This window comes from Lacerta agilis, chromosome 6 (genome assembly GCF_009819535.1).
Source record: "Lacerta agilis isolate rLacAgi1 chromosome 6, rLacAgi1.pri, whole genome shotgun sequence".
NCBI lineage: Eukaryota > Metazoa > Chordata > Lepidosauria > Squamata > Lacertidae > Lacerta > Lacerta agilis.
In genome coordinates, this window is record NC_046317.1 from 23,457,774 (window position 1) to 23,482,704 (window position 24,931).

The window sequence follows — 24,931 nt, forward strand, 5'->3', positions numbered from 1 at the left end:
TAACATTTCTACTTAAATATATTTGCCAAATAAATCAAAGCTAAACAAAGCAGTTTAAATACCCATAAAAAAATAAATCAGTACACATCCAAGGTGCTTTTAAATACCAAACTTGAACCCTGAAAGGAATGCCTGGCTTGTTTATCACCATGCACATCAAATAAACATTTTGAAACAGGTTTAAAAGTCCAGAAATAGTAGCATTTCAAAACTAAGGCTAGGCGCTGAAAACTGCCTCTAAGGATTACAGCAAGCCTTTACATTGAGAAGTTTTCAAGCTTTACAATTTTAATGGTAGCAAGTTTTATAAAAACTGAACTTATTACAGTAATATACTGGCTCTTCAAAAATGATTAACAAATTATCACCAAAAAAATGTATTCCGGCAGTGAATGGAGTATTTCTCTGCAATCCAACATTACTTCTAAAGAACTGTAACCAAAGTTACGCCACCTTCCTTCCTCTCATTTCAGGGTTTCTTCAAATGTTGCCATAACGTCACTCTGAAAATTCATATCAATGGTGCCCACCATCTATTTAAAAACAAAAGGCAATTAAATGGGGGGCGGGGCGGGATTATTTATGTTGCAATTGTGTAGGTACTTAACCAGGAGTAAGATAAAGGTAAAGGGCCCCCTGACCATTATGTCCAGTCACGGACGTTTCTGGGATTGCGGCGCTCATCTTGCTTTACTGGCCAAGGGACCTGGTGTTTGTCCGCAGACAGCTTCCGGATCATGTGGCCAGCATTACTAAGCTGCTTCTGGTGAACCATAGCAGTGCACGGAAATGCCATTTACCTATTTATCGACTTGCACCTTTTTTTGGCGTGCTTTCAAACTGCTAGGTTGGCAAGATCTGGGACACAGCAACAGGAGCTCACCCCGTCGTGGGGATTCGAACCGCCGACCTTCTGATCGGCAAGCCTAAGAGGCTCGGTGGTTTAGACCACAGTGCCACCTGCGTTCCAACCAGGAGTAAGGCTCACATAATTCAGCAGAATTTAATTTTGAGTAAACGTGCACAGAGATAATGTATGAACTTTTCTGGATTCAGCTTTCAATAGGTAGCAACCCCGGGCAATCTTTAATGTGCCATGGAGTCAAAGCAGTCAATGATACCCAACCTATGTTGCTAAGCTGGCTCTTCAGATGGGTTAAAGCCAATGAAGTCCCATTGATTTAGTTAGGAATAAGCTATTAGAGCAGATCCTTAGCTGTTGCAGTTTGTTATGTGACCGACACTGTTAAAGCTGATTTATGCACCAATTACTTACCGCTTCTCTCCACCTACGCTCTTGTTCCATCTTTCTTGCCAAGTTACGGTCTACAAGAAGACTTTGTGTGGAGCATAGCTGCTCTTTTGTGGGCGCCGCTTTTGAAGGGGAACAGCTCGCTTTTGCTGCAGTAGGTTTCAAATCTGTTTTCCCATTGTTTCTATATAGGAAAAAAAACACCCATTGCTTATGGATTCAAAGATGCAGACCTCACATTTGAAGGAATAAACATAACCAACAATCTGCAAGGATTTTGCATGCCAATTCCTAAACAGTGTACTCAGGGGTGGAGGAAGTGGGGCGGTGGGGGCAGTCTGCCCTGGGTGTCACCAGTGAGGGGGTGACAAAATGCCGGGTGGCACTCACCGTGGGGCCTGCAGTGCGCCCGAGCCATGTGTCTCTCCTGGGAGTGATGCAGTGGCTTGGGTGCCTGCAGGCTCCATGCTGCCCCAAACAGTCCACCCGCCGCCTCCCCCTCAGCTGTGGGGGGATGAGTGGAAGGAGGCAAGTAGACTCTTCGGAGGCCCTGCGGAGTGTACTTCCCCGGCTTGCCCCACCCCATGGGCGGCTGACCCCGCCCCTGGGCGCAGGGCACGCGCGCCACCCCAGGCACCCGATCGGCTTCCTCCGCCGCAGAGTGTACTGCAAGAAGGGATGAATTATACTGCAAAAAACCGCTATATTAGATGTGTCCCACCACTCTGCTGATGGAAGCAGAGAGGTGCCATGCAGCGCTGATTCCCCACCCCCACCCCCGCTATCCAGCACCTGCAAAAATATACGCAGTGACACCCCAAGAGATGGTTTAATAATGATGCACTGGGATTCACCAACTGACAACAATGCAAAAATAAAATAAAATTTTAAAAATCTCAGAACTGCTGCCCTTGTCCAAAAAAGCCCCTCTGTTACATCTCTTATCACACATCAACTTTGTTGGGCAAAGTGAAAACAAGAAGCTTGTTTGTGCTGGCCAAGAAAGCACACAAGTGTGGCTTAAGATGTGCACCAGAAAAAGTCAGTACCAAAAGTTTGGGCGACATTGATCTTGTATTTAGTTTTTCCAGTTATGTCTGCAAATGGATATACACGTGGACAGTTTGGAAAAGTCATAATTTTAAATTTTACTTTAGGCTTGCTAGCAAAGAGGCAGCTACATAGTTACTTAACAAGCTGAAATACTCATCTCTGCCAAACAGACAGTTCACATCGATGAAGTATAAACATGGGCATATGCAAACATCAGAGTAACCTTGAAAATAATACTCAATAGACCGTGCTGCTATTTTACCAACATGGTGACTAGCTATCGCCTTTCATTATTTCCCCTCAAATAGGAATCAGTTCCACGTTGCCACAAAACAACCCAGTTGGAAACCACTCAGTGTGAGCGTAGTTAAATGGACATGTGAAATACAGCCTTTCAATTTAATTATATGGAATTACAAACCTCTCTGTTTCCTGAGGGAGGCTTCTCGGTTTCCTCTCAGCTTGCTCCAATTGCCTTCTGCGGTCCTTGGCCCACTCACTTTCTTCTTTTTCTAGCGCTGCTTTTTGGAACTGCCTGAAGCTTTCATTGGAGGATTTGATTGGGAGCGGCGCAGGCATCATTTTACCTAAACTTGTCCAGGAATCCGCATGCTTGACTTTGATGTCCTGAAATTAAACAGAAGAGCATTTCTCAGCCTAAACACAAGCAAGTTCAGAGTTTTCCACCTCGGGCAGGACCGCAAAATCAAAATAGCAGGCAGAGAGGATTTTGTGGTGGTGGTGGTTGCAATCATGGATACCTTAAGAATCAGCACTTGGTTTAGGACTGAACTGTAGCCCCATTCAGGTGTTATAACCTACTGTGCAATTAAAATAACACGCGCGAGAGCAGGAACCGGCATGCTAACTTGTCACTTGGAGACATACATATATAGTGGGAAACCTGCCAGACTCGTGCAAGCTCCCTGAACAATTCAGGCCCCTACAACACAGCTGGGGAACATGAGGCCTTGCAGATGTTTATGGGTTGCAATTCCTACCAGCCCCACACAATGTGCTGAATGGACAGAGACAATAGGAACATCTGGAGGACAACATGTTCCCCAGTCCTACTGTAGATGATAAAGATTGTGAACTGTATGCGGAGCCTAAACAAGCAGGGGAAAAAAACAACTGACTGCAGAAATTTTCACTCCAATTCATGAAGGCCAAATGGGGAATGGTGTACTGGAATGATAAATGGAGCTAGTTCACTAACCACCACTCTCCCCCATGAGCAAAAAATTAACTAAGTGGTGATTCATCCCTTATGGAATATTGAATGGGAAGCAATTAGATGCCTATATTGCTATCATTAATTATCATCATCATCATCATCATCATTTCTATACCACTTTATATTTTTAAGAAAAATCTCAAAGCGGTTTATTACAGGAAGCTTCTAATTAAAGCAGCAGAGGACCTTTGACGAATGGGATTTGCTTCCTAGCAAAGGAGCTTGATCGTGCTGGATAATGGGACCATATGAAATGTCACTTAGAGCCACTGTTTTAATTCCATTCCGTTCCCAGCCGATTGTGTCAAAGCAACGTCTCAGCGGGCTCAAAATCCCTAGTGTCAAAGCAACATTCGACTCACGCAAAAGTTGTTTTTGACCGGGGACACGAGAATTCTCTGCAGATCACATGAAAATTATGCAACACTTTGGACAAGATATATTTTGACAGCTGTCCAATGAATGGTGCCTGTGGAATCCACTAACTGCAGGATCCCTTTGCCATATCCTGCTGTTCGGCTAAATGCCCATCTCGGGTTGAATATTTAGTCAGTGGGTTTTCTTTTTCTTGGGGGAGGGGAAATTGCCAATACAAATCCATTCCAAGGGATGTGTTTATTACCTGTAGATGTCCTCTTGGACATATCAAAAAAAGCAGATCTAATTGCTTTGTCAGCTATGAGCACGAGGCACTGGGTGGTGTGACTGGGTTAGCCATGCACTCAAGATTGCTGGCATGCCCACTGGCTATCTCCCTTTGGGGTAGGCGCTTTTATAGGATAGTCACTAGAAGCCCATTCAAAGCATGACGACAAAGGTGCCGTTCTCACCCCCAACTATCTACACAGGCCGACTTTCGTTGGCAACACAGATTGGCCTCTGCTTTTCGCTATTACCTTACAAAGCAGCAAATTATTACCTTTGCTAGAGGAATCTGAGGTTTAGCATCTCTCCTTTTTTTGCCCTCGCTGTTATCGGAGCAGCTGGCTGGAGCAGCGGCATGTGTAGAATCAGTCATACGTTGCCCACATGGGCCATCTGGAAAACCCGTCTTCAATTCTGGAATGTAAACAGAAGCTGTGTGTGACAAGGCAGCGAGTTTCAAGGGGGCGGAGAACACCTCCGCCAAATCTCTCGTCATTAGAGGAGAAAATAAAGCTGAGAGCTTCTAACTTAGCTTCTATCCATTTGAATCACAGGCTACGTTTCCACTCCTCAGCCTCGAAACGGCTTTATTTGTCCCTTGTTTACTTTGCGCGATTTCTAAGCAAGCAGAAGGGCAAGAACTCCCCATGCGGCTGCAGCTGTCTATTTTCGGATGCCTGCTCGAGTGTGTGTAGAAGATGCACATTCCCCGTTACTCGTTTCCTTCCTCCCTTCCATCCTAACAGGGACCATTTTGCCTCTCTGCGATGCGCTTTCTCAGGTTCCCCAGGGGAGAAGAGCCTGTTACTAAGTAACCTTGCATTTGGAATAAAGTTCCCTAGGCAGCCCGCTTCCACTTTCTCCAAACAAATAGGTCAGTCCCAAAACCTACGGATGGCATAAAGCTCACAATTCACTTTCGACCGATTGTACACACGCAAGAGTCTCTATGCTGCCAGCGGAAAGTCCTCAAGGAAAGAAGATGCATGCTCACGTGTCACAAACATTCCCAGAAAGTTATATTCCTCCCTATTCGTCAAAGTTTTCAGAGCAACCATTTGATAAATTAAGGCAGAAGTTTTCAACCAGTGTGTTGTGGCACATCGGGGTGCCTTGAATGATGGTCAGGGGTGCTGCAAGCAACACTGGCCTCTGTCCCTCTTTCCTTCCCTCCCTTCCTCTGATGCCCTCTTGTGTCTCTGCCTCCCAAAGGCTGTTTGTTGCAACGGCCTTAGCTACAAGCTCCGCAAGCGAATGGTGTCTCTGGCGCTGCCCGGAGGAATCCCAGTGAGAGGGGAGAGGAGAGCAACACTTCACAAGGGATGGTGTTCAAAAAGGGGTGAGGGGCTGCCGGCTTTGGAGGCAAGGGGTGACCTAACTGGGCTCCTGAGCCCCACAGGGGTGCCGCAGAAAGAATGGAGATGGTCAAGGGAGCCAAGGACTCAAAAAGGCTGAAAACCTCTGAATTAAGGTGTAGTTCAGGACTGGAATTACTACAGGACTGTAAGCAAAACATTACACGGCCCTGTTCTCTCCCCATAACCAACCACTGCAATACATGATGGTTGTTAGGACCATTTGCGCATGGTTACTGCCTCCTTCCCGGCGACCCGTTGGTGCAGTGCTGTAGCCATAGGCGGTTTTCACATTGGTAGAAATCAAGAGGCGCCAGGAAAATAATACTTCTCTCAACATATGCCAAAATCTAAATTCTGTGTTATGTTGATGGATGTGAGTTGCTGGCCCCCATAGGTAAAAAGGGAGCTTCAAATGGCCAAGAACTGAACTGGGTGACAAGAACAGTTGACAAAATATTGCCAGTAGTGTAATTCACTAAGGGCTTATCCACACGTACATTTCCTCCGGCCTTTCCAGGCACGGTCCACGTCCGAGCATGTTGTTGTTGTTGTTGTTGTTGTTGTGTTTCTTTGCCTTGAAGCTTTTCCCTCAAAAAGTTGGCTCTTCATTTATTTTAAATTACGTTTTTATTAAAAGATTGTGTGTGTGTGTGTGTGTGTGTGTGTGTGTGATAAAACAAACAAACAAGGAAAAGTACTGACATATTCCTTCCCCCCCCCCCCGCTGCAACAGCATACAAATCAATATGGCTAATCTGACCCAACAACACCCCCTCATGCATACAAACAAACCACTCCGCAAACAGCCGTACTGCAACCAGCCAAGCTCTGAATCCTTCAATCTCTCACAATGCCAATACAAATAAATAAAGGACCTGCGACGTGACGCTGACACGAAAACCTTGCAAAAACCAGCTCTTTAAAGCTCAATCAAAACGAATGGCAATCGGGGGAAACCCTAATTGACATCTGCTCTGGGGCGTAAACAACAACAACGCTTGGACAGAGTATTTAAACGCGGGCCTGTACCTGGAAACAGCAAGGGGAAAGGTAAATATGGATAAGCCCTAACAGATTCAGTTTTGCTTCTCTTCTAGTACACTTTAACTCAATGGTGTTAGATGTGTTGAAGGAATTATTATATGGGAAGCAAGAGGGTTGGTAGATAGGCTTTTGAACGCTGCTGGAAGCTTTTGTTTTAAGATTAAAAATGTGAAAAATGTTAGGGCTCTATCAAAGGCGAGTAAGTCACTACATAAAATCCCAGAGCAGATTTAGGGAGGTGGCATTAGCTTGTTCAATGGCTTCATTGGAAACAAACCATCAAATACGGAGGGCATACATAGCTTGAGAGCAAATAAAAATCTTACCGTGATAATCACTTAAAGCATTTATTTAAGACTTTGTTATAAAACAGGGTAAGCTGAACCACATTATGTTTTCCTCAGTTCCTCTCGAGTCTCCTGCAAAATGCTGCCTGTAAGGATGAAGCTGCGAATAAGGCATACGGCACGAACAGATACCCAACTTAGTCACACTTGCACCTCTCATTGTGCAAAGGTTTGCAGCTTTTATGTGTCAGTGATGTCAGCTGCTGCGAATATATATCAGACCGTATTGTGATCTCTTTTCGCTTTTTCCAGAGAACAGCTTCCCCTAGGATATGGCACTAAACCAGGGAAGTAAAGTATCTAAAAAAAAACAACAACCCCACCAGCCATACAAGATTCTGCTTTCATTGATTCTGACCTGCATTGACCCCAAGAGAGCAGATTGCAAGCATCAAGCCGGATGAGAGAGCATGGCCAACAGCACCCCATGATGACATAGCCCCATCATCTCTCTTGAAAAGAAATGCAGCATCTAGCTTCCAAAGCAGAGGTCCTTGAGCTTACTTTGGATTCAACATGGCAGGACCACCTTGACTAAGACCAGGGGCGTAGCAAAGTAAATTGGTACCCGGGGGCAAAAAAATTTTTTGTCCCCCCCTCCAGGCATGGGAAGGTCAGGTGGTACCCGGTGCGGAAAATTTCTTGTCAACCCCCACCCCCGCAAAAATTGTTTTACGTTATTTCATATTTTCTTACAAAGGAATAATAACAAGTAATAATAAAAAAACTTTTATTTATATCCCACCCTCCCCGGCCAAAGTCAGGCTCATGGTGGCTATCATCAGATACATAACATTGGTATAAAATCAAACAATAACTAAATTACCTCCTAAAAACATCTCAAAATCAAATTAAAGTCTAATTAGATGGCTTTCCACAGGGTTAGGGTTGGGAACAGTAAGTGTTCTCTGAACTGAAATTTCAGCCTTCATGACCAGAGGGAGGAGAAGGTGTTGCAAGATTGGAAAAAAATTTAAGGACTATCTAGTTAAATCTGAAAAACTAAATATTTGAGCAGAATTAAGCAAAAGATCGGCTTTAGCAAGCCAATGTTAGACAAAACTGTTTAGAAGAAATTTTTTGTGAAAGATTTAATTGTTAAAGAATATTTTAAGAAATTGTGTTCAAGTTAGGATTTATATTGAACTAAGTGAATTTAAGAGTATTAAGAAATTTGATAAATGTTAACGGAAAAAGATATAAAGTTACCTATAACGTATATATGATTTTGAAGGCAGGGGAGGGAACAGGGGAAGTCCCCTAGCAGAGAAGTTAGAAACAAGAAAAGTACAAAGATAAGTGTTTGTTAAGGTTTGTATATGTTTTTTCTTTATGCTTTTTGATATTGTTATTGTTTTTATTGTGTTCATATATTGTGTTTTTATTGTGTTTATGTTTATGCTGTGTTTTTTCTTTGTCTTATTGGAAAATAATAAAAAACCTTTAAAAAAAAAAAGAAATTTCAGCCTTCATGACATAGGAAAACAGCCAAGTGAACAGCTATTTTGGTGGACGAGGGTCAAGATATTAACCGATATGCATGAAATTTCAAATATAGCTATATAATCCCTAGTATAGTAAGATAAGACCTTGGGAGCAGGCATTTTCAAAAAAAAATTCAAAAAAAAATTCAAAACAAAATTTTCCTTGGTGATTTGTCACCCCCTCCATTATGGAACACGGGGCGGCCCGCCCCCTCGCCCCCCCTTGCTACGCCCCTGAGTAAGACTATATATAAATTAACTAATTTTTAAAAAGGAAAAAGAATGTCTGGTGTAAAAATTAATTTTCCTCTATTTATTCAGCAATCGCATACAATTGCTGATTGAAGAAGAAGAAGGAGGAGGAGGAGGAGAAGAAGAAGAAAACACAATCACACAAAAAAGCAGAAATAGTAAACATGAAACTGAAGTTCAAGTTAAAATTTACAAGATACCCACACAGACGTAGATGTTTAATCTCGTTGCCTGAGGCAAGAGCCTGAAGATTACACATCATTGCAGGAAACAGCTCTGGGATATAAATTTGGCAAATTTCACAAATCCGTTCAAGTTAATTGGAAGTGTAAAGATTCAGCTTGCACCACTTGGAGTTTGTTTGGCACTCCGGCACAACAAACCAGATTCTCCCCCAAATAAGGGGTTTTTATGAGAAGGAAGGAGACGGGGAAATGTACCGGGAATCATGGGGTTAACAAGTGCTTGATGCGAGGTCATCTAATCTTCCCACAAACGGATCAGAAGGAAAGTTTGACAAGCAAGTTGTCTGGAAATGACTCTAGATATGTGTGACCTGAGAAGAGATACCGGCAAATGCTGCTTGTAGGTGTTCCAAACAGCAAGTTTTCACTGTTACAACAGCCCTTTTTGAAAACTTGGAACGGGAACGTTAATTGTTCTTTAATTCAAAGCACACCAGTAATCTTAAGATCATTATAGATCAAGTGGACTATATAGTCCAAAAAAACTCAATACCATAATAAGTTTCTTAGTCTTTAAGGTGCCACAAGATTATACTGTTTTTGCTGCGGGAGACTAACATGGCTCTGGGAACAGTATAGATACATGCAATTAGTAATCTATTCAGAAAGGGAATTAAATACTTCCATTTAAATTTCAGGAGAAGTAAAGGATTATTTGATAAGGGCTAACAATACGTTGCACATGCTTCAGGATGCCACTGCATTTTGTCTAGCGAGAAATCCCAAGACAAAAATTGGAGCTTCTTGCTGGAGTGAAATATTCAAGGAACTAAGGGCTTGTCTGAACTTCTGCTTCTCCTGTGCCTAGAAAACACAGAACAGAAAGGCTTCCCACTTGTCATGTGCTTTCTAGGCATAAGACCGAGAGGTCTTCCATTTGCCCCACAGCTTTCCCCGGGGAAACTCACTCTCTAGCACAGAACCAGAGCAAATGTCAATCTGCAGAAAAAACCAATTGGTGTTTGTTCTGATTCAGTGGTAAACATCGGTTCTTACTGGCGGGAAAAGCTGGTGTGGATGAGCCCTAAGGGGAAGTTGCTGCTTTTGTTGTTAATTCTCGTGCAATTCGTCAAGCAGAGCTTCCTGTTCTCAAAATAAGTTATTACAGTGTATTGAACAGATAGTCCTGGTTACCTATTGCATCTTTTTACACACAACCGACATGAACAACTGAACGATGACGTTACATGGCAATATTCATAGAATGCTTCAGACAACATTAGAATGGTGTGTATATAACGAAGCCTGAATATTTCACTATGAAATCCACAGAATTTCCCCTCCACTGAATTTTACGTTGCAGAAGTTAACAGCAACGCACTTCATTGCATCGCATCACCCAGAATTTCTTACTACTTTGGAAATTGAAAGATTAGTTAATATTAGCAATCGGATTAAATAGCAATCAGATTAAATCCACACTTGCTTTCAGGACATATTTTCATACAGTTGGCCTCTTTGCATAATCCACATCTCACTGAAACAGCAGCAAAACTGTTTCAAGCGGATTTGGATGACAGCCTGTGTCACCCTTTAAATAGTCTACTGACATATGCGAGTCCCACAAGGCCATCTGTTTATCCAGTTGCCAGTGTGGTGCAGCATTTAGATAAACCAACAAAACAGAGTACCCCTTTGTACCCCTTTATTTGGACTGGGAACACCCGCAAACATTTATTCTGAAGTCTACGTCCCAGTCATGTTTGTATTTGCTTGACCAGAATACATACTTTGTTCCTGATTAATCGGTTTCGAGTCGGCAGTTCCCAAAGAGGTTTGCGTATGGAGAGCAGATGGCTGCGCCTGATGCAGTGAGGTTTTCACGTTTTCTTTGCTACTGCCCGGCAGGCTATTCGAAGAGGAAGAACAAGATACCTGCAGGAAGATTCAAGGTCTTTTAGATAAATATTCTGTGAGGTGTGTCAGTCATTCATCTCCCTGATCCCACGGGGTTTTTGTTCTCTTGGAGATGGAGGGCAGCATGTGCCATTTTCCCTTCAGTACTGGAGAAACCACCATCTTTGTGGAGGAAAAAGGTCAAAAAGGCTGACATGGCTACAAGGCTCTCCATAAAGCTATTTCTGCAAAAACCAGGTCTTTAATTTTCAGTGGCTTCTTCACCCAAAAATTTGTTTGGTAGAGTGCATATTCTCTAAACAAAAACAAAAAATTAGCCAAATTTATTAGATCCCAATACTTTCCCTTAGCTATTCCAAATTTAACAACTGTATACAGTTGTACCTCAGAAGTTGAACAGAATCAGTTCTGGAAGTCCGCTTGACTTCCAAAACATTCTGAAACCAAGGCGCAGCTTCCAGTTGGCTGCAAGAAGCTTCTGCAGCCAATCGGAAGCTGCGGAAGCCCCGTCGGATGTTCGGGTTCTAAAGAATGTTCGCAAACTGGAACACTCGCTTTGAGAGCCAAAACATTTGAGTCGCAAGATGTTTGGGATCCAAGGTACAACTGTATATTGAATACCGGGTGGAATTGGACCCCTTGGGTTGGGTCCAAAAGTTCCCTCCTCCCATCAGAAGAGGCTCCTTCTGTTGAAGGAAGGGAGCCTTCAGATCCAATATATTGTCAACTGTGTCAAATAAGGTACAAAAAAAAATCTTTTAAAATAATGTTCTGTGAAGGCGAACCACCAGAAGTATCAAATTATTAGGCGTTTTTTTTAAAAGTTAAATGCAATTTTAAAAACGATTTTATCAACGATATTCACCTTTGAGTGCATGTGGGGAGACTGGATAATGGATGGGTTGACTGCCATTGGCAATAAGCTACTTTGAGTGTCTTGCTGAACTGGAGTACAGTGCAGTGGAGAAACAACAGCTATCATACCTGCAAAAAGCAGAGGAGGGAAGATAAAAACAGAATGCCATTGCCTCGGAGTACAGCACCCAATTAGTGAAGCCATGCACAAACAATCCAAGTAGAACAAATATAAGGGTTCAAGCAATCAGAGGAGGAAAACCACGTACACACTAAAGTAATTTCAGTAGGGATCCCACTGGGGATGGCTCTTTACTCTAAAAATGCACTTTGTAGGGTGATGCCCGTGGAGCAGTCTACAGTTTGGTTCATGCCTTTTGTTACTGGTTAGTATTACAGGGACGCGGGTGACACTGTGGCCTAAACCACTGAGCCTCTTGGGCTGGCTGATCAGAAGGTCTGTGCTTTGAATCCACATGACAGGGTGAGCTCCCGTTGCTCTGTCCCAGCTTCTGCCAACCTTGCATACCAGTGCGAGTAGATAAATAAGTACCACTGCGGTAGGAAGTTAAACTGCATTTCCATGTGCTCTGGTTTCCATCGTGGTGTCCCGTTGCGCCAGAAGCGGTTTAGTCATATTGGCCACATGACCCGGAAAGCTGTCTGTCAACAAACGCCAGCTCCCTTGGCCTGAAAATGAGATGAGCGCCGCAACCCCATAGTCGCCTTTGACTGGACTTAACCGTCCAGGGGTCCTTTCCCTTTCCCCTTTTACCTTAGTATTCACTTATTCAAAAACATCTCTTATCAATTTATATTAGGCAGGGTTGATATTTGGGGGGAGTGGGGACAAAGTTGCTAAAAATATTTTGGAGGTTTTGCAAAAAGAAAAAAGCCCAAGTTTTGGAGGGTTTTTTTTAGAGGATATTCACCATAATCTACACTTCAGCCATGGGTTGCCATATGTCTGAATTTCCCCAGACGAATTGCAGACATTTTTGGCCAGGCATTGTTTCCGATGGCCAAATCCTGGCTATGTCTGGGAAATTCTGAAAGCATGGCAACCCTTGATAATGTAATATATAAAAATATGGGGGTGTTTAGTCATTTTAAAAGCAAATAATATATAACACCACTATATATGAGGTAGGCTTGCCTAAACAAAACACATGTAATAAAGGGGGGGGGGAGACAACTAATAAAGCTAATCTTGATAGGCAGGGAGTTCGAGAGGTGCTAAAATACGAATGTCTTGCAAATGCTGAAGGAACATGGGAAAGTTCCACAAATCGAAATGGTCAAATGGGCACATTTGGGAGTAAAATGGTATCTTTAAGTAAACTGGCCCAAAGCTCTTAAGAATATTGTCATACATAACAATAGGAACTCCTTAAATTTAATCCCGTAACAAATTGTCAGTCAGCGCAGATCTTTGCCAGGGCCGCAGCCTCCCACCACAAATAGCGAACAGTTTTTGTTTGAGCATGCATACAGCCATGGGCGACAATTAAAACTGATCTCCTCCAAACTTTTAGGATGGTGTCCAATCCATGCAGCCTGGGTTGAAACTTATGGGGTTGTGAAGAGGGGAACTGACTGCTTGTCGGGTGACGTACAACTGAAAGGTTCTGGCCTTCTGGGAAGCACTAAATCTACATTGCAGATTTGCCATCTGATTACTGTGAATGGGGCCTGTCATTCTCTGGCCAGTTCTGGATATAAATTCAGGCTTTGACACAAAACAAATCTTAAGTTTTCCTTAATGGCAGCTGATGCTTCTTCTGAAGTTATGTGGCGTGCCCTGTTTAAACTTGTATTACCAGAACACACAACACATTTTTTTATAAGAAGAAGGGAAGAGTTTGGATTTGATATCCCGCTTTATCACTACCTGAAAGAATCTCAAAGCGGTTAACAATCTCCTTTCCCTTCCTCCCCCACAACAAACACTCTGTGAGGTGAGTGAGGCTGAGAGACTTCAGAGGAGTGTGACTAGCCCAAGGTCACCCAGCAGCTGCATGTGGAGGAGCGGAGACGCGAACCCGGTTCACCAGATTATGAGTCTACCGCTCTTAACCACTACACCACCTATAAGTAGGTTCTGAGCTGGCAAGTGATGCTTATACTGAAATCCATGCCTCTGCTTCTAACCCACTTGTAGATAAAGCAAATATTACAAACAAACAAACAAACAAACAAACAAATGCCACGTCTCCCTCGCTCTCTCAGCCAAAAGGAAACGAAACCCTGGGTACCGCTCTCGGAATTCTACAAGGGAACAGGGACCACTTAAAAGCTATGCGCATATGTCAATATTCCTCCACGAGCACATGCTTGTGCGGAAAGCCAAGTCACGGCCCTACAAAAGTCACCGCCCCATTTCCCAAGAAGATCTACCTGGAGGAGAGACGATGCTTTGTTCTCGTGGCTTCAGAGGGGTATGCTGCAGGGTCTGGTGAGCGATCCTCATTTCCGTGGATGTCTGAAACTGCATGCTAGGGGGCGAAGTGTTTCGTATTTGGGGGACAATAGCGCAGGACATCCTTGGATAAAGCAGAGGTACCTAGGGAAGAATTCAGCTGGGCTATTCACATCAACTTACTCACTGACAGAGTCCTGTACAGGCTCCTCCCCATTTGCGCGCAATTGACACACACCGGCAGTTTATCACCACAACAGCTACTCACTTTGGGCTTTAGTAAAGCTAACAGTCTGATTTGTCAGCACCTAAATGATATTGAGCGTCAGAACAACTTGGCCACAATAAGGAAATTTTGCCCATGGTATGACCATTTTCTACCCTCCCATTTTGACTCTCTGGCTCCCTATTTGCATAACCTAGCAATTCTAAAATACAGACGTGCTTTTACTCTTGCAAGATTAAATGTATTGCCCTCGGCTGTACTTGAGGGACGATTCCAACAGATTCCACACAAAAACGCTTATGTCCCTGTGGAGATGGCAGTGCCGAATTGGTGGCGCATGCCCTTCTGGCTTGCACTCTTTATAAAGACTTGAGGAATGAGATTATCACCCCTCTTTTATTGTCCATTCCGGGTCGCCCAACCACTGCAGATCAAGATGAGCAGGTGACAGCAAAGGTTGCAAGGTTTTGAGCTGGGGCAATCGGAGTAAGAACCACTATTTGACTATTAATTCATTTTATATAAAATGCATTTTATATAATTGACTTTTTATTTCTATTCTTTGTGTATTGTACTGTTGTTTTATTGCTATGGCTGATGGCTGACACAAATAAAAATTCATTCATTCATTTCGGCGCCTAAAAAGGGAGGGGCGGCAGGGACTGGCTCAGGTGGTGCCTCGGAACATGGTCCCTGTGTAAATGGGGAGCTGCCTGCATTGCAAAATGTTGCCAGGACATCACAAATAAGGTTCCATCTGTAGGAGAAGTGCATTATGAATCTGTGATGGAGAGAGCCTTTCCAGGAGTGATGCCGCAGATTTGGAAAACCCTCCTGAAAGAACTAAGATCTTTTTTGTGTTGGCTTAAAGACTTTTACTTGCCTAGGCTTTTTTATATTTATGGTTTCAGTCTTTTTATATTTATTGTTTTAACCCACAATTATTATTTTTACCGATTATTTCAAATTTTGATCTTGTTTTAATATTATAGTCAATACGTAATTTTTATTTCTTACATATACTGCCCTGGAATTCCTCTTTCGTGCAAAAGTGAAGCTTAGAAAATGTCCTAATACGGTGCAGTGATACCTTGGTTCTCAAACGCCTTGGTACTCAAACAACTTGGAACCCAAACACTGCAAACCCAGAAGTAAGTGTTCCGGCTTGTGAACTTTTTTTGGAAGCCGAACGTGCTCCCTTTTGAGTGTTACATTTCCGATTTGAGTGCCACACTTCTGTTTTGAGTGTTATGCTGAGGTCTGTCTGTGTTTGCTATTTATTTTGTGTTTTTGTTTTTGCGGCTCTTTTTGTTTGTTTGTTTGTTTTTGTGACTGTGTGGAACCCAGTTCAGCTACTGATTGATTGTGTGACTGCAGTACATTGCTTATTGCTTTAATTTTATGGATCGATGGTCTCATTAGATAGTAAAAATGCATGTTAAATTACTGTTTTAGGGCATTTAGGGTATCTGAAGAACTGTGCATGCACACAAAAGCTCATACCAAGAACAAACTTAGTTGGTCTCTAAGGTGCTACTGGAAGGAATTTTTTATTTTATTTTGATTTTACTGTTTTAGGGGTTTGTTTTTAAAAGTCTGGAACGGATTAATCCATTTTGCATTACTTTCTATGGGAAAGCGCGCCTTGGTTTTGGAACGGACTTCTGGAACTGATTAAGTTTGAGAACCAAGGTACCACTGTATATAAAAAGCTGCATTTCAGAGAAGGTACCGCTATGAAAACCAGACTCTAAGAAGGTTGGGGGGGGGGGTCCTCAACTGTGGAAGAGGAAATATTCAGACAGGTTCAGACATCTCTTTAGAGGTAAACGGATGCATAGGATGCTGCTGCATGCAATTATCGCATTCAGAGGTGCTAGCATATCAGGAAGAGGTGGAAAAGAACAGTCAAAGGGGAAGAAAAAGAATAAGTGAAGACTTGTAGACATTTTATAAGCAGGGGGCGGTGGGGAGTTTACCTTAAGCTGCTCTCTGCAAAATGAATCCTTTTGCCCATTTTCATTTTGCTTCAGGCACATTTCTGTAAAAGACGTAGAAATTTAGACATTCAGGCTTTGGATACGCATGCTGGCATTACATACATTTTTGCTGTCGATATTTTTGTCGCTCTGCTTTCCCCCTCCAATTTCTATCTCAGGTCCTTCTAACCCACGAGTGCCTTAGGCAACGACTCTCGCAACCTGTTCTTATTGGGACTGTAGGTGCATGTTGCAAATACACATACATAAACACACAGGGGGGAAAAGCTGCTCTTTGTCCTCTCCTTGCAGTTCTTCAAGGAGAACTTAATCACAAACTTAGCTCTCTCTCTCCCAGTTAACAATTTAAGAGTCTGACCTGGAAGAAGTCCCAGGACTCAGCTATATTAATAAAGAAACAGCGATTTAAATGCGCTGTAAACGTGCAACACCAGATGGCGCCAGAGAGCAGAGAATTTTAAAATGCGATTATCCATAGAGATTTTTTTCAATCTAATGTCTGACTTACTTAAGGCGTTCGTTCGCCCCCCGGTTTAGACCCATCCCCAATTTAAGCAGCAGAGCAAGATTCACTAGGCACATTGTTTCAAGAAGCTTATTCATAAAAAAGGAGGCGAAAAAGAAAATGAGTGCACCTGATTCAGAATCACTTCCGTCGGAGGAGCTGGAATCATTGCTGGTGCTATCGGAGTCAGAAGAGGTGGTGCTGCTGCTGCTGCTGCTGCTTTCACTTAGCCGGCTTGGCCCTCCAATGGTCTTTGACACACCATTATTTTCTGCTGTAACACAGGGAGAAGATCTGAACAAAACATGGGACTTGGGGGAGTACGTGTGTGTGTGTGTGTGTGTGTGTGTGTGTGTGTGTGTGTGTGTGAAAACAGCAACGTTCAAGCACTAATAAGATTTAGGCTTAATTGACACTCCTATGCCTGTAATGAGGGACCCAGGTGGCGCTGTAGGTTAAACCACAGAGTCTAGGGCTTGCTGATCAGAAGGTCGGCGGTTCAAATCCCTGCCACGGGGTGAGCTCCCGTTGCTTGGTCCCAGCTCCTGCCCACCTAGCAGTTCGAAAGCACGTCAAAGTGCAAGTAGATAAATAGGGACCGCTCCAGCGGGAAGGTAAACGGTGTTTCCGTGCGCTGCTCTGGTTCGCCAGAACCGGCTTTGTCATGCTGGCCACATGACCCGGAAGCTGTCTGCAGATAAACGCCGGCCCTCTCGGCCTATAGAGTGAGATGAACGCCGCAACCCCAGAGTTGGACACGACTGGACCTGATGGTCAGGGGTCCCTTTACCTTTATGCCTGTAATGCTTGCCAGACAGGACAGTGAGATAATTTATATCACTGCTATGGCCTTTCCCAGTTTGGACAGTTGTGCGATTGGGCCGCAGAATCTCCACCCTTTTGAGAATTCCACACATTTATTTCTAAACTGCCTCCTCCACGCTTCAACCTACGTTTTGCGTTTTGCTTTGTGGAGTTGAGCTGCCCATTGACATCCAGCAACCTCCTTTCCAGTTCTTGCCTCTTCTCAAAGTTAAATTCTTCCTTTGATTTTTTTGCTGCATGAAATAAACGGGGCGGGGTGCAAATAAATATCAGGAACAAAAATCCAAGCAATTCTCTAGAAAAACGCAAGTTTCTCCTAACGTTTTCAGGTACATTACATGACGCACCATAATGTTTCTTGGGTCTTTTTCTCAAACAAGCCATAACGTATTTCTCCAGTTCCCTTAAAGTTGATGCTTTTAGAGTTTCAAAGTCTATTTCCATTTCATCGGGATTTGAGTGTCTCAGTGAAGGTTCTCTCGACTGAATAATATAAACCACTCTGCCAAGCTTCTCTCCTGGGAGTTTATTTATGTCCAAACTTAACTGCCTTTTTTCATCATAACTCATAGGCTTGGCATTATCCTCGTTCTCAGACTTGTGTCCTGGCTCCTCTCGCTGCTTGATTTTCTTTGAATGACTGCAAGAGAGAAAATAAAAAAAACGAGTTAACTACAGTGCCAACAACTTCAAGTACAATTTCACGCCCACAAGCAATCTTACATGTTCAAAGACATTTTCTTCTTCAGCTTCTTCATCTTTCTCTTCTTTTGGCTTCCTGACTTCTTCCTGACTTTGTTTTTTCTTTTCTCCTCCTTAGATTTTCCTTTCTTCCTCTTCTTCAGTCTGGGTAAAGTTGTTTTAGCCAAAGCTTGCAACTGCTGGTGAACAGCCTTAAGCTATTTAAAATAAAAGGGGGGGGGGAGAGAGAGGGGGGAGCACTGAAACGCAAAATATTTGCATGCATCTTTTAAAGTCAGCAGGAAACCTACTACAAAGAGGAAGCATATCAAAGAGATCACGAATTCCCCACTCTATACTAAGAGAGAGAGAGAGAGAGAGAGAGAGAAAGGCAGTTAGAAAAGATTGATATTTTGCTTTGCTTTTCTACAGTTTACATTTATGGGGGAATAAGCAAGCTGTTTATAAGCAGTCAGACACCAGCAGTTGTATACTGTATAAGGAAATAACATTAAACCAGTTTTTAGATTGAGAGGCAACTGGCAAGTGCTAATGTAACAGTGCTACTGTCCCGTCCCATCCCCCCCCCCCCGTCTCAATTTTTGTAATGGCAAATCCTTAATTTAACATAGAAACAATAGGGCTTGACTCTGTGTGGTTCATTATCCATTCCACATGGTTGCTGTATTGTACCAGATCTGGTGCCTATCATACTCCTTGAATGTCATACAGCCAGGACTGCCGCCACACGTCCAGATTATCCCGGACATTACTTTGATTTCTAGGGTAGAATTGACGTCTGAAGGGAATTTCCGAAAGGTGGCACTTTGTCCTGGATCTTAAGTCAATCGGAAAATTGTGGGTTTTGCCTTTTTGTAAAACAAACAAACAAACAAACAAGCCTTATATTTCAAAATTAATAATTCCAGTCCTGCATGGGGCCTTCACGTTAGCCCGAATGAATGTTTTCCCCTCAGCTATTGTCAAGGGAAGATATTTAAACATCCCCAGAAAAGATACATAGCGGATGTTTTTTGAATGTGCCGGACACAGAAGAATGTATTCTTTTCTACTGTCCATTGCACAACCAGCTATACAAACGCATGCTATTCTCTTTTCTGGGCGGTCTAACATCACGGCACAATGAAAATATGGGATTCTATCTGTCTGTCATGAACCAGGAAGTAACTGCAAGGGGGGGGGGTGAGTTTTTGTCAATAGTATCTCTCAGTGTGGCAAATGGCACTATTTAGCGGGAAGAAATTCCAATGAAAATCCTCAAAAAAACACAGTATGGCTTATTTTCAGGGGATGTCTTATTTTAACCGTGTCGCATCGGTACGCTGCATAGCCACGCCTCCCCAGGCTGTTTTAATGGAAGGTGCCGCGTCACTATGGCTTATTTTCGGGGTATGGCTTATTTTTGGGGAACGGCTTATATTTCGCAAATGCATAGAAATCCTGCTATGGCTTATTTTATGGCTATGTCTTATTTTAGGAGAAACAGGGTATGTATGTATGTATGTATGTATGTATGTATGTACAGTATCTCTCTCTCTCTCTCTCTGTGTGTGTGTGTGTGTGTGTGTGTGTTTGTGACACACACACACACACAATGTTTTATGATAGCACCCCCATTTGCCAATCCTGGGTGCAGGATAGGATCCAGCTCCCGATAGGCGGTGTGGGCTTACACCTGTGCCACCGATCCAGCGAGGAGGCCAAACCTGAGATTCCCATGTCGGGGCCTTAGAGGGGCCTGTGCCGTCCTGCAGTGGCGCCGCACCGAAAGGGTGAGCCGGCTTACCAGAAACGATGCCGTGAATAAGCAACCCGCACTGTATTTCCCCCCTATCAGGTTCCCTGTACATACGTTAATTGTTTGGTGCAATTGGGACTATTGTTAGCCTCTTCTTTTTACTGCTTTGTTCAGCTACAGCCAGTGAGGAACTAGGCAGGTTATTCTGCGACACTGAGAAGTAAACGGAGGTAATATAGCAGTCCATCCATTTTGCTAATCGCAAGCACGCACCGCTGCTAGGTCGCATGTGCGCATTGCCACTCACTTGATCCTGGAGCGCTGCAAGGCGTCTTGCTCTTTCATCCTCCGAATCCTCGGAAGAGGCATCATCGCTGCTGCTTCCACTAGAAAGAGCCGCTGTGCTTCTTGCAGCGGGGTAGAGCAGAGGACTGCAGGGAGCCGGTTCGTCTGGAATTCTGGCAAACAGCATCTCGAAGACATCCTTAACAGAAGAAAGTTAGCCGTCTCACAAACCTCCATGACGACGTTTCGGATTCATAGAATCATAGAATGATAGAGTTGGAAGAGACCACAAGGGCCATCCAGTCCAACCCCCTGCCAAGCAGGAAACACCATCAAAGCATGCCTGACAGATGGCTGTCAAGCCTCTGCTTAAAGACCTCCAAAGAAGGAGACTCCACCACACTCCTTGGCAACAAATTCCACTGCCGAACAGCTCTCACTGTCAGGAAGTTCTTCCTAATGTTTAGGTGGAATCTTCTTTCTTGTAGTTTGAATCCATTGCCCCATGTCCGCTTCTCTGGAGCAGCAGAAAACAACCTTTCACCCTCTTCTATATGACATCCTTTTATATATTTGAACATGGCTATCATATCACCCCTTAACCTTCTCTTCTCCAGGCAAAACATACCCAGCTCCCTAAGCCGTTCCTCATAAGGTATTGTTTCCAGGCCTTCGACCATTTTGGTTGCCCTCTTCTGGACACATTCTAACACGTTCTGGATTGTTTTAACAGTTCTGCAGTTTCAGAACAAGGTACAGCAGTTGCTTAAAGGCACTTAACTGCGTTCTCGGAGGAGTTTCAAAAATGCTGCTTTTCAATATCAATAATTCACTCACCTGGAGTTTTCTTGCCATCGCTACTACCTCATGGTCCGGAGAGTTGTATCTGTAGCAGTTCATAAACATTAGCCTAACGTCTGCAGCAAACTCTTGGGTATCTTTGTACTCACAATTCTCCATCTTTTTCTGTGGAAAACAGAAGGATTTCTCAAGATTCAGATTCTGGGATGCATATCGGATGTACGCTAATTAATGACACCATTTATTTTAATCCTATAAATTTAATATTTGGGGGGTTATTACCTGAACCCCAGATGTCCGCTCAAATAAATGTATTTCAAATTTGTCATCCACAGTAGTACTTGGATTATTAAGTATATACTGTTTAGTCAACTTAAATAGGGACTGTTACAGGTTTACACCTTCTGATGCTTCTAGACGAGAGCTCAAAACTATAAACTGGTAATACAGATATCACAAACGGATCGTTGGCAACAATTTTTCTTATTTTGGCTATGCTGCATTTTTTGCCACCTGTGGACAAATGTGTTCACAGCATAGGGGGGGGAGAGCGATTTCTCCTGCACTAGCTGCAGAAGGTTCCAGAAAGTGGGGAAAGCATAATTTGTAAATGCTTGGTAATGCATATTAAACCGAAAAACTGTTGCCAGAGTGATAATGAAAGCATAAAGTATACCCGAAGGAGCGTCTCCACCCCCATTGTTCAGCCCGGGCACTGAGGTCCAGCTCCGAGGGCCTTCTGGCGGTTCCTTCCCTGCAAAAAGTGAGGTTACAGGGAACCAGGCAGAGGGCCTTCTCGGTAGTGGCACCCACCCTGTGGAACGCCCTCCCATCAGATGTCAAAGAAATAAACAACTGTCTGACTTTTAGAAGACATCTGAAGGCAGCCATGTTTTGGGAAGTTTTTAATGTCTGATGTTTTATCACTTTTTTGTTATTATCATTAATTCTGTTGGCAGCCGCCCAGAGTGGCTGGAGAAACCCAGCCAGATTATTATTATTATTATTATTATTACTACTACTACTACTACACTACATGCTGAAAAGGCACATGCAGTTTCTGCCTTGGTGGTCATTCTGCTGCTCACCATGCTTAGCAAAGTCTTTCCCTCTTTCTGCATTTCTCCGCTCTCTCTAAAAGCCGCCCATCTCTTAATAGCCCCTGCTGATGCTCTTCCTCCCACAAATGAGTGTCAATCGTACGCTCAGAGGTGGACCACTTTGCTTTGCATGCAGAACACCACAGGTTCAATCTCCAGGTAGGGCTAGGAGAGACCCCTGCCAGAAATCTCAGAGAACTGCTGCCAGTCAATACTGAGCTGGACTGACTATTGCTGCTTCGCATCATCCTATGTTCCTTCTCCATCGCACGTCTGGTACATCGACTCCTCTGGCAGAGATCATGCCAGTCTTCTGCTCAGTGTCTAGTACACAGTGCATGCATGACAGATATTAAGAGCAATCGCAATGCAAAGGTTCTTCCACCTTGGACATTTTCATCTTGGCTTTTCCCCCCAGTAACTAGTTACCAAAGAGCCATTTAGGGGATGGATACAACTCTCTAACTTCTCCTGGTTGGCAGCTGAGAGGCCAATTGGTACAGCAGGGTAAAGGGACAGGGGGAAAGCATGAGAAAAGGTTTGGCATAGGGGTTGCCTGTACTTCGTCTCCTGCCCTGCAAATATAATACAGCCAGCCTTCAGTTGTTCCATACTCTAGCTTGTGTGGCTGTGAGAGATTGCCTTCTTTTTAACCCTTTAAAAATACAAAAATACAAATTTCGAAATTTGCAGAATTCACAGGACTAGCCGCCAAATGCATTCACTACGTACCCTACCCCCCCCACTCACTTTAATAGTTTCAAGATCCATAGGGTGCTTAATAACATCATGATAGTCTTCAAGTCCCAAGGCTGTAACGTCTACTGGCTTATAAAAGGGCCAAGCATACACTGCATGATGCTTTGAGAACATTTCTCTAACGATCTCGTTACAGTATTCTAGAGGTTCTGTTAGCTTGACATTTTTTATGGGTCCGAGTGGCTGCTGGGAGTCTGGCAAGTCTCTTTTTGAGAGGTACCCTTCACGTTCTTCCCGAGAGGAGATCTTGACGATTTTGGGTTCATTGGGTGATGGAGAGGATTCACTGCTCCCTGTGATGATGGCAGTAGTAGTATCCGCTTTCCTTTTCACACCCTTTTTGATACAGAAACACAGACTTTAATAAAGAAAGGAGCTACAACATTCACATTTGTTTGATGACCCTTTGAAATAGAGCAGTTATAAATCCAAATTTGACCAATATGATACTGGGCTTCCCCCCCCCCCCCCCAGCCAGTTCCTTTCGGATTCTTTCCAAGAACTTGGGTGAAATAGGCAGGTCTCAACCTAAGATATATATTTAGTATATTTTAGGAAGTTAGGAGGGAGGTAAAAAAAATAAACAAGACTTCCCTATAGATTTATTATTCCCTTTTCAGAAGACCATTTATACAGGAAATGCATACTGGTTATTTAGTTGTTGCATGGTATCCAGGTGAGGTGGTTCTCACCCCACCTTGGTTAGTGTACTCATCACTACCAAACTGATCACTGAGATATTGGGGGGAGTCTGTGGTCTCCTATGGCTCAAATGCATGGCTCGTACTAGGAGCTGTGCATTCTGTGGGATAATCACCTTCATATAAACCAACGTGCTTCAGACTAATTAGTACATGAAGGGGTTAATACCATAGAGTAAGCTGTCCTGCCAGGCTTAGCTATGTCCACTTCCCTTACATTAAGAGGAAATGGGCAATCAAGCCTATTGATCAATCTGCCTGAGAAGCTCAAAATGTTAGGTCTGAGCTAGTTGCTCCAAACTCAGACCACTTGGCTCTCACAAGTCACTCTCGAGTTCCTATACCAATAATTTAGGAACTTTCATGACTTTTGAACTAAACTAAGTTTTACTGTCTGTGCAACCTTTTTGACCGATTCAAATTCAAATTCAAACTTTATTTGCGTAGCCGACTGGCCATAGCATCTAAAAGGCAAACACCAACAAAAATACAACAAATATGGTTACCAATAAAACCTTATAACCTATTAAAACTCAAGGTAGTAGCTCCTTGGAACTTAACATAAATAGTAAAATGATAATAATAATGATAATAATAAAATCCTATGCTGGGAATCCGGATGACATACTCTGGTTTCTCTTCAGATCGTATAAATCTTTCGCCTTTTTGACCGATATGGAAAAGCACATAAACCTGACCTTTGAAGTGTTTGTAACTAAACAGTTTTTAACTTACTAAACATGTGGTCTTTTCCTATGCCAGGAGAAGAGGAACTCACTTGGAAAGGCTTGTTTTAAAGGCCTAACAAACTATATTTCCATGCTTTACTTTGCTATTATTATTATTATTATTATTATTATTATTATTATTATTATTATTATTATTTGATTATATATACCTCCCTATACTTAGAGTTCTCAGGGCGGTTCACAGAAAACATATTTTTGGCTACATATTTTTGTTGTGATTTAAAATTTCTGCTGGGATTCTCTCACCAAGGAATACTTGCCCCAAACTCGGCATCCAGGAATTCTCATTTTTATACCTATTTTTCACCCTGAACCAACACTATTCAAGTGCAGTGGGCCCAGGCCTGTGGAACGCCTTCCCACCTGAGATTGGACAGCACCCTCCTTGTTGAACAGGCCCTGTAGCTCCTTCTACATCAAGAAAATGTTTTTGCATGCTTAAAGCACTTTGCGTTTGGCCCCCTCAAATGAGTTAATCTGTGCCCTACAGTA

The 24,931-nt window shown here is 43.1% G+C and overlaps 1 protein-coding gene across 1 annotated transcript in view; it reads right to left on the reverse strand.

Moving 5' to 3' along the window:
• Positions 1 to 267: 267 nt before the first annotated feature.
• The window catches only part of BRDT (bromodomain testis associated), a 55,110-nt gene continuing 30,446 nt past the window's right edge, over positions 268 to 24,931 (reverse strand). The window contains 15 exon segments of the mRNA XM_033151609.1: positions 268 to 533; positions 1,277 to 1,436; positions 2,727 to 2,932; positions 4,462 to 4,601; positions 10,648 to 10,792; positions 11,640 to 11,758; positions 14,027 to 14,192; positions 16,254 to 16,315; positions 16,910 to 17,073; positions 17,729 to 17,837; positions 17,952 to 18,344; positions 18,347 to 18,503; positions 20,352 to 20,528; positions 21,167 to 21,295; positions 22,981 to 23,325. Of these exon segments, the coding sequence (XP_033007500.1) occupies positions 465 to 533; positions 1,277 to 1,436; positions 2,727 to 2,932; positions 4,462 to 4,601; positions 10,648 to 10,792; positions 11,640 to 11,758; positions 14,027 to 14,192; positions 16,254 to 16,315; positions 16,910 to 17,073; positions 17,729 to 17,837; positions 17,952 to 18,344; positions 18,347 to 18,503; positions 20,352 to 20,528; positions 21,167 to 21,295; positions 22,981 to 23,325 (2,541 nt within the window). The 3' untranslated portion in view covers positions 268 to 464.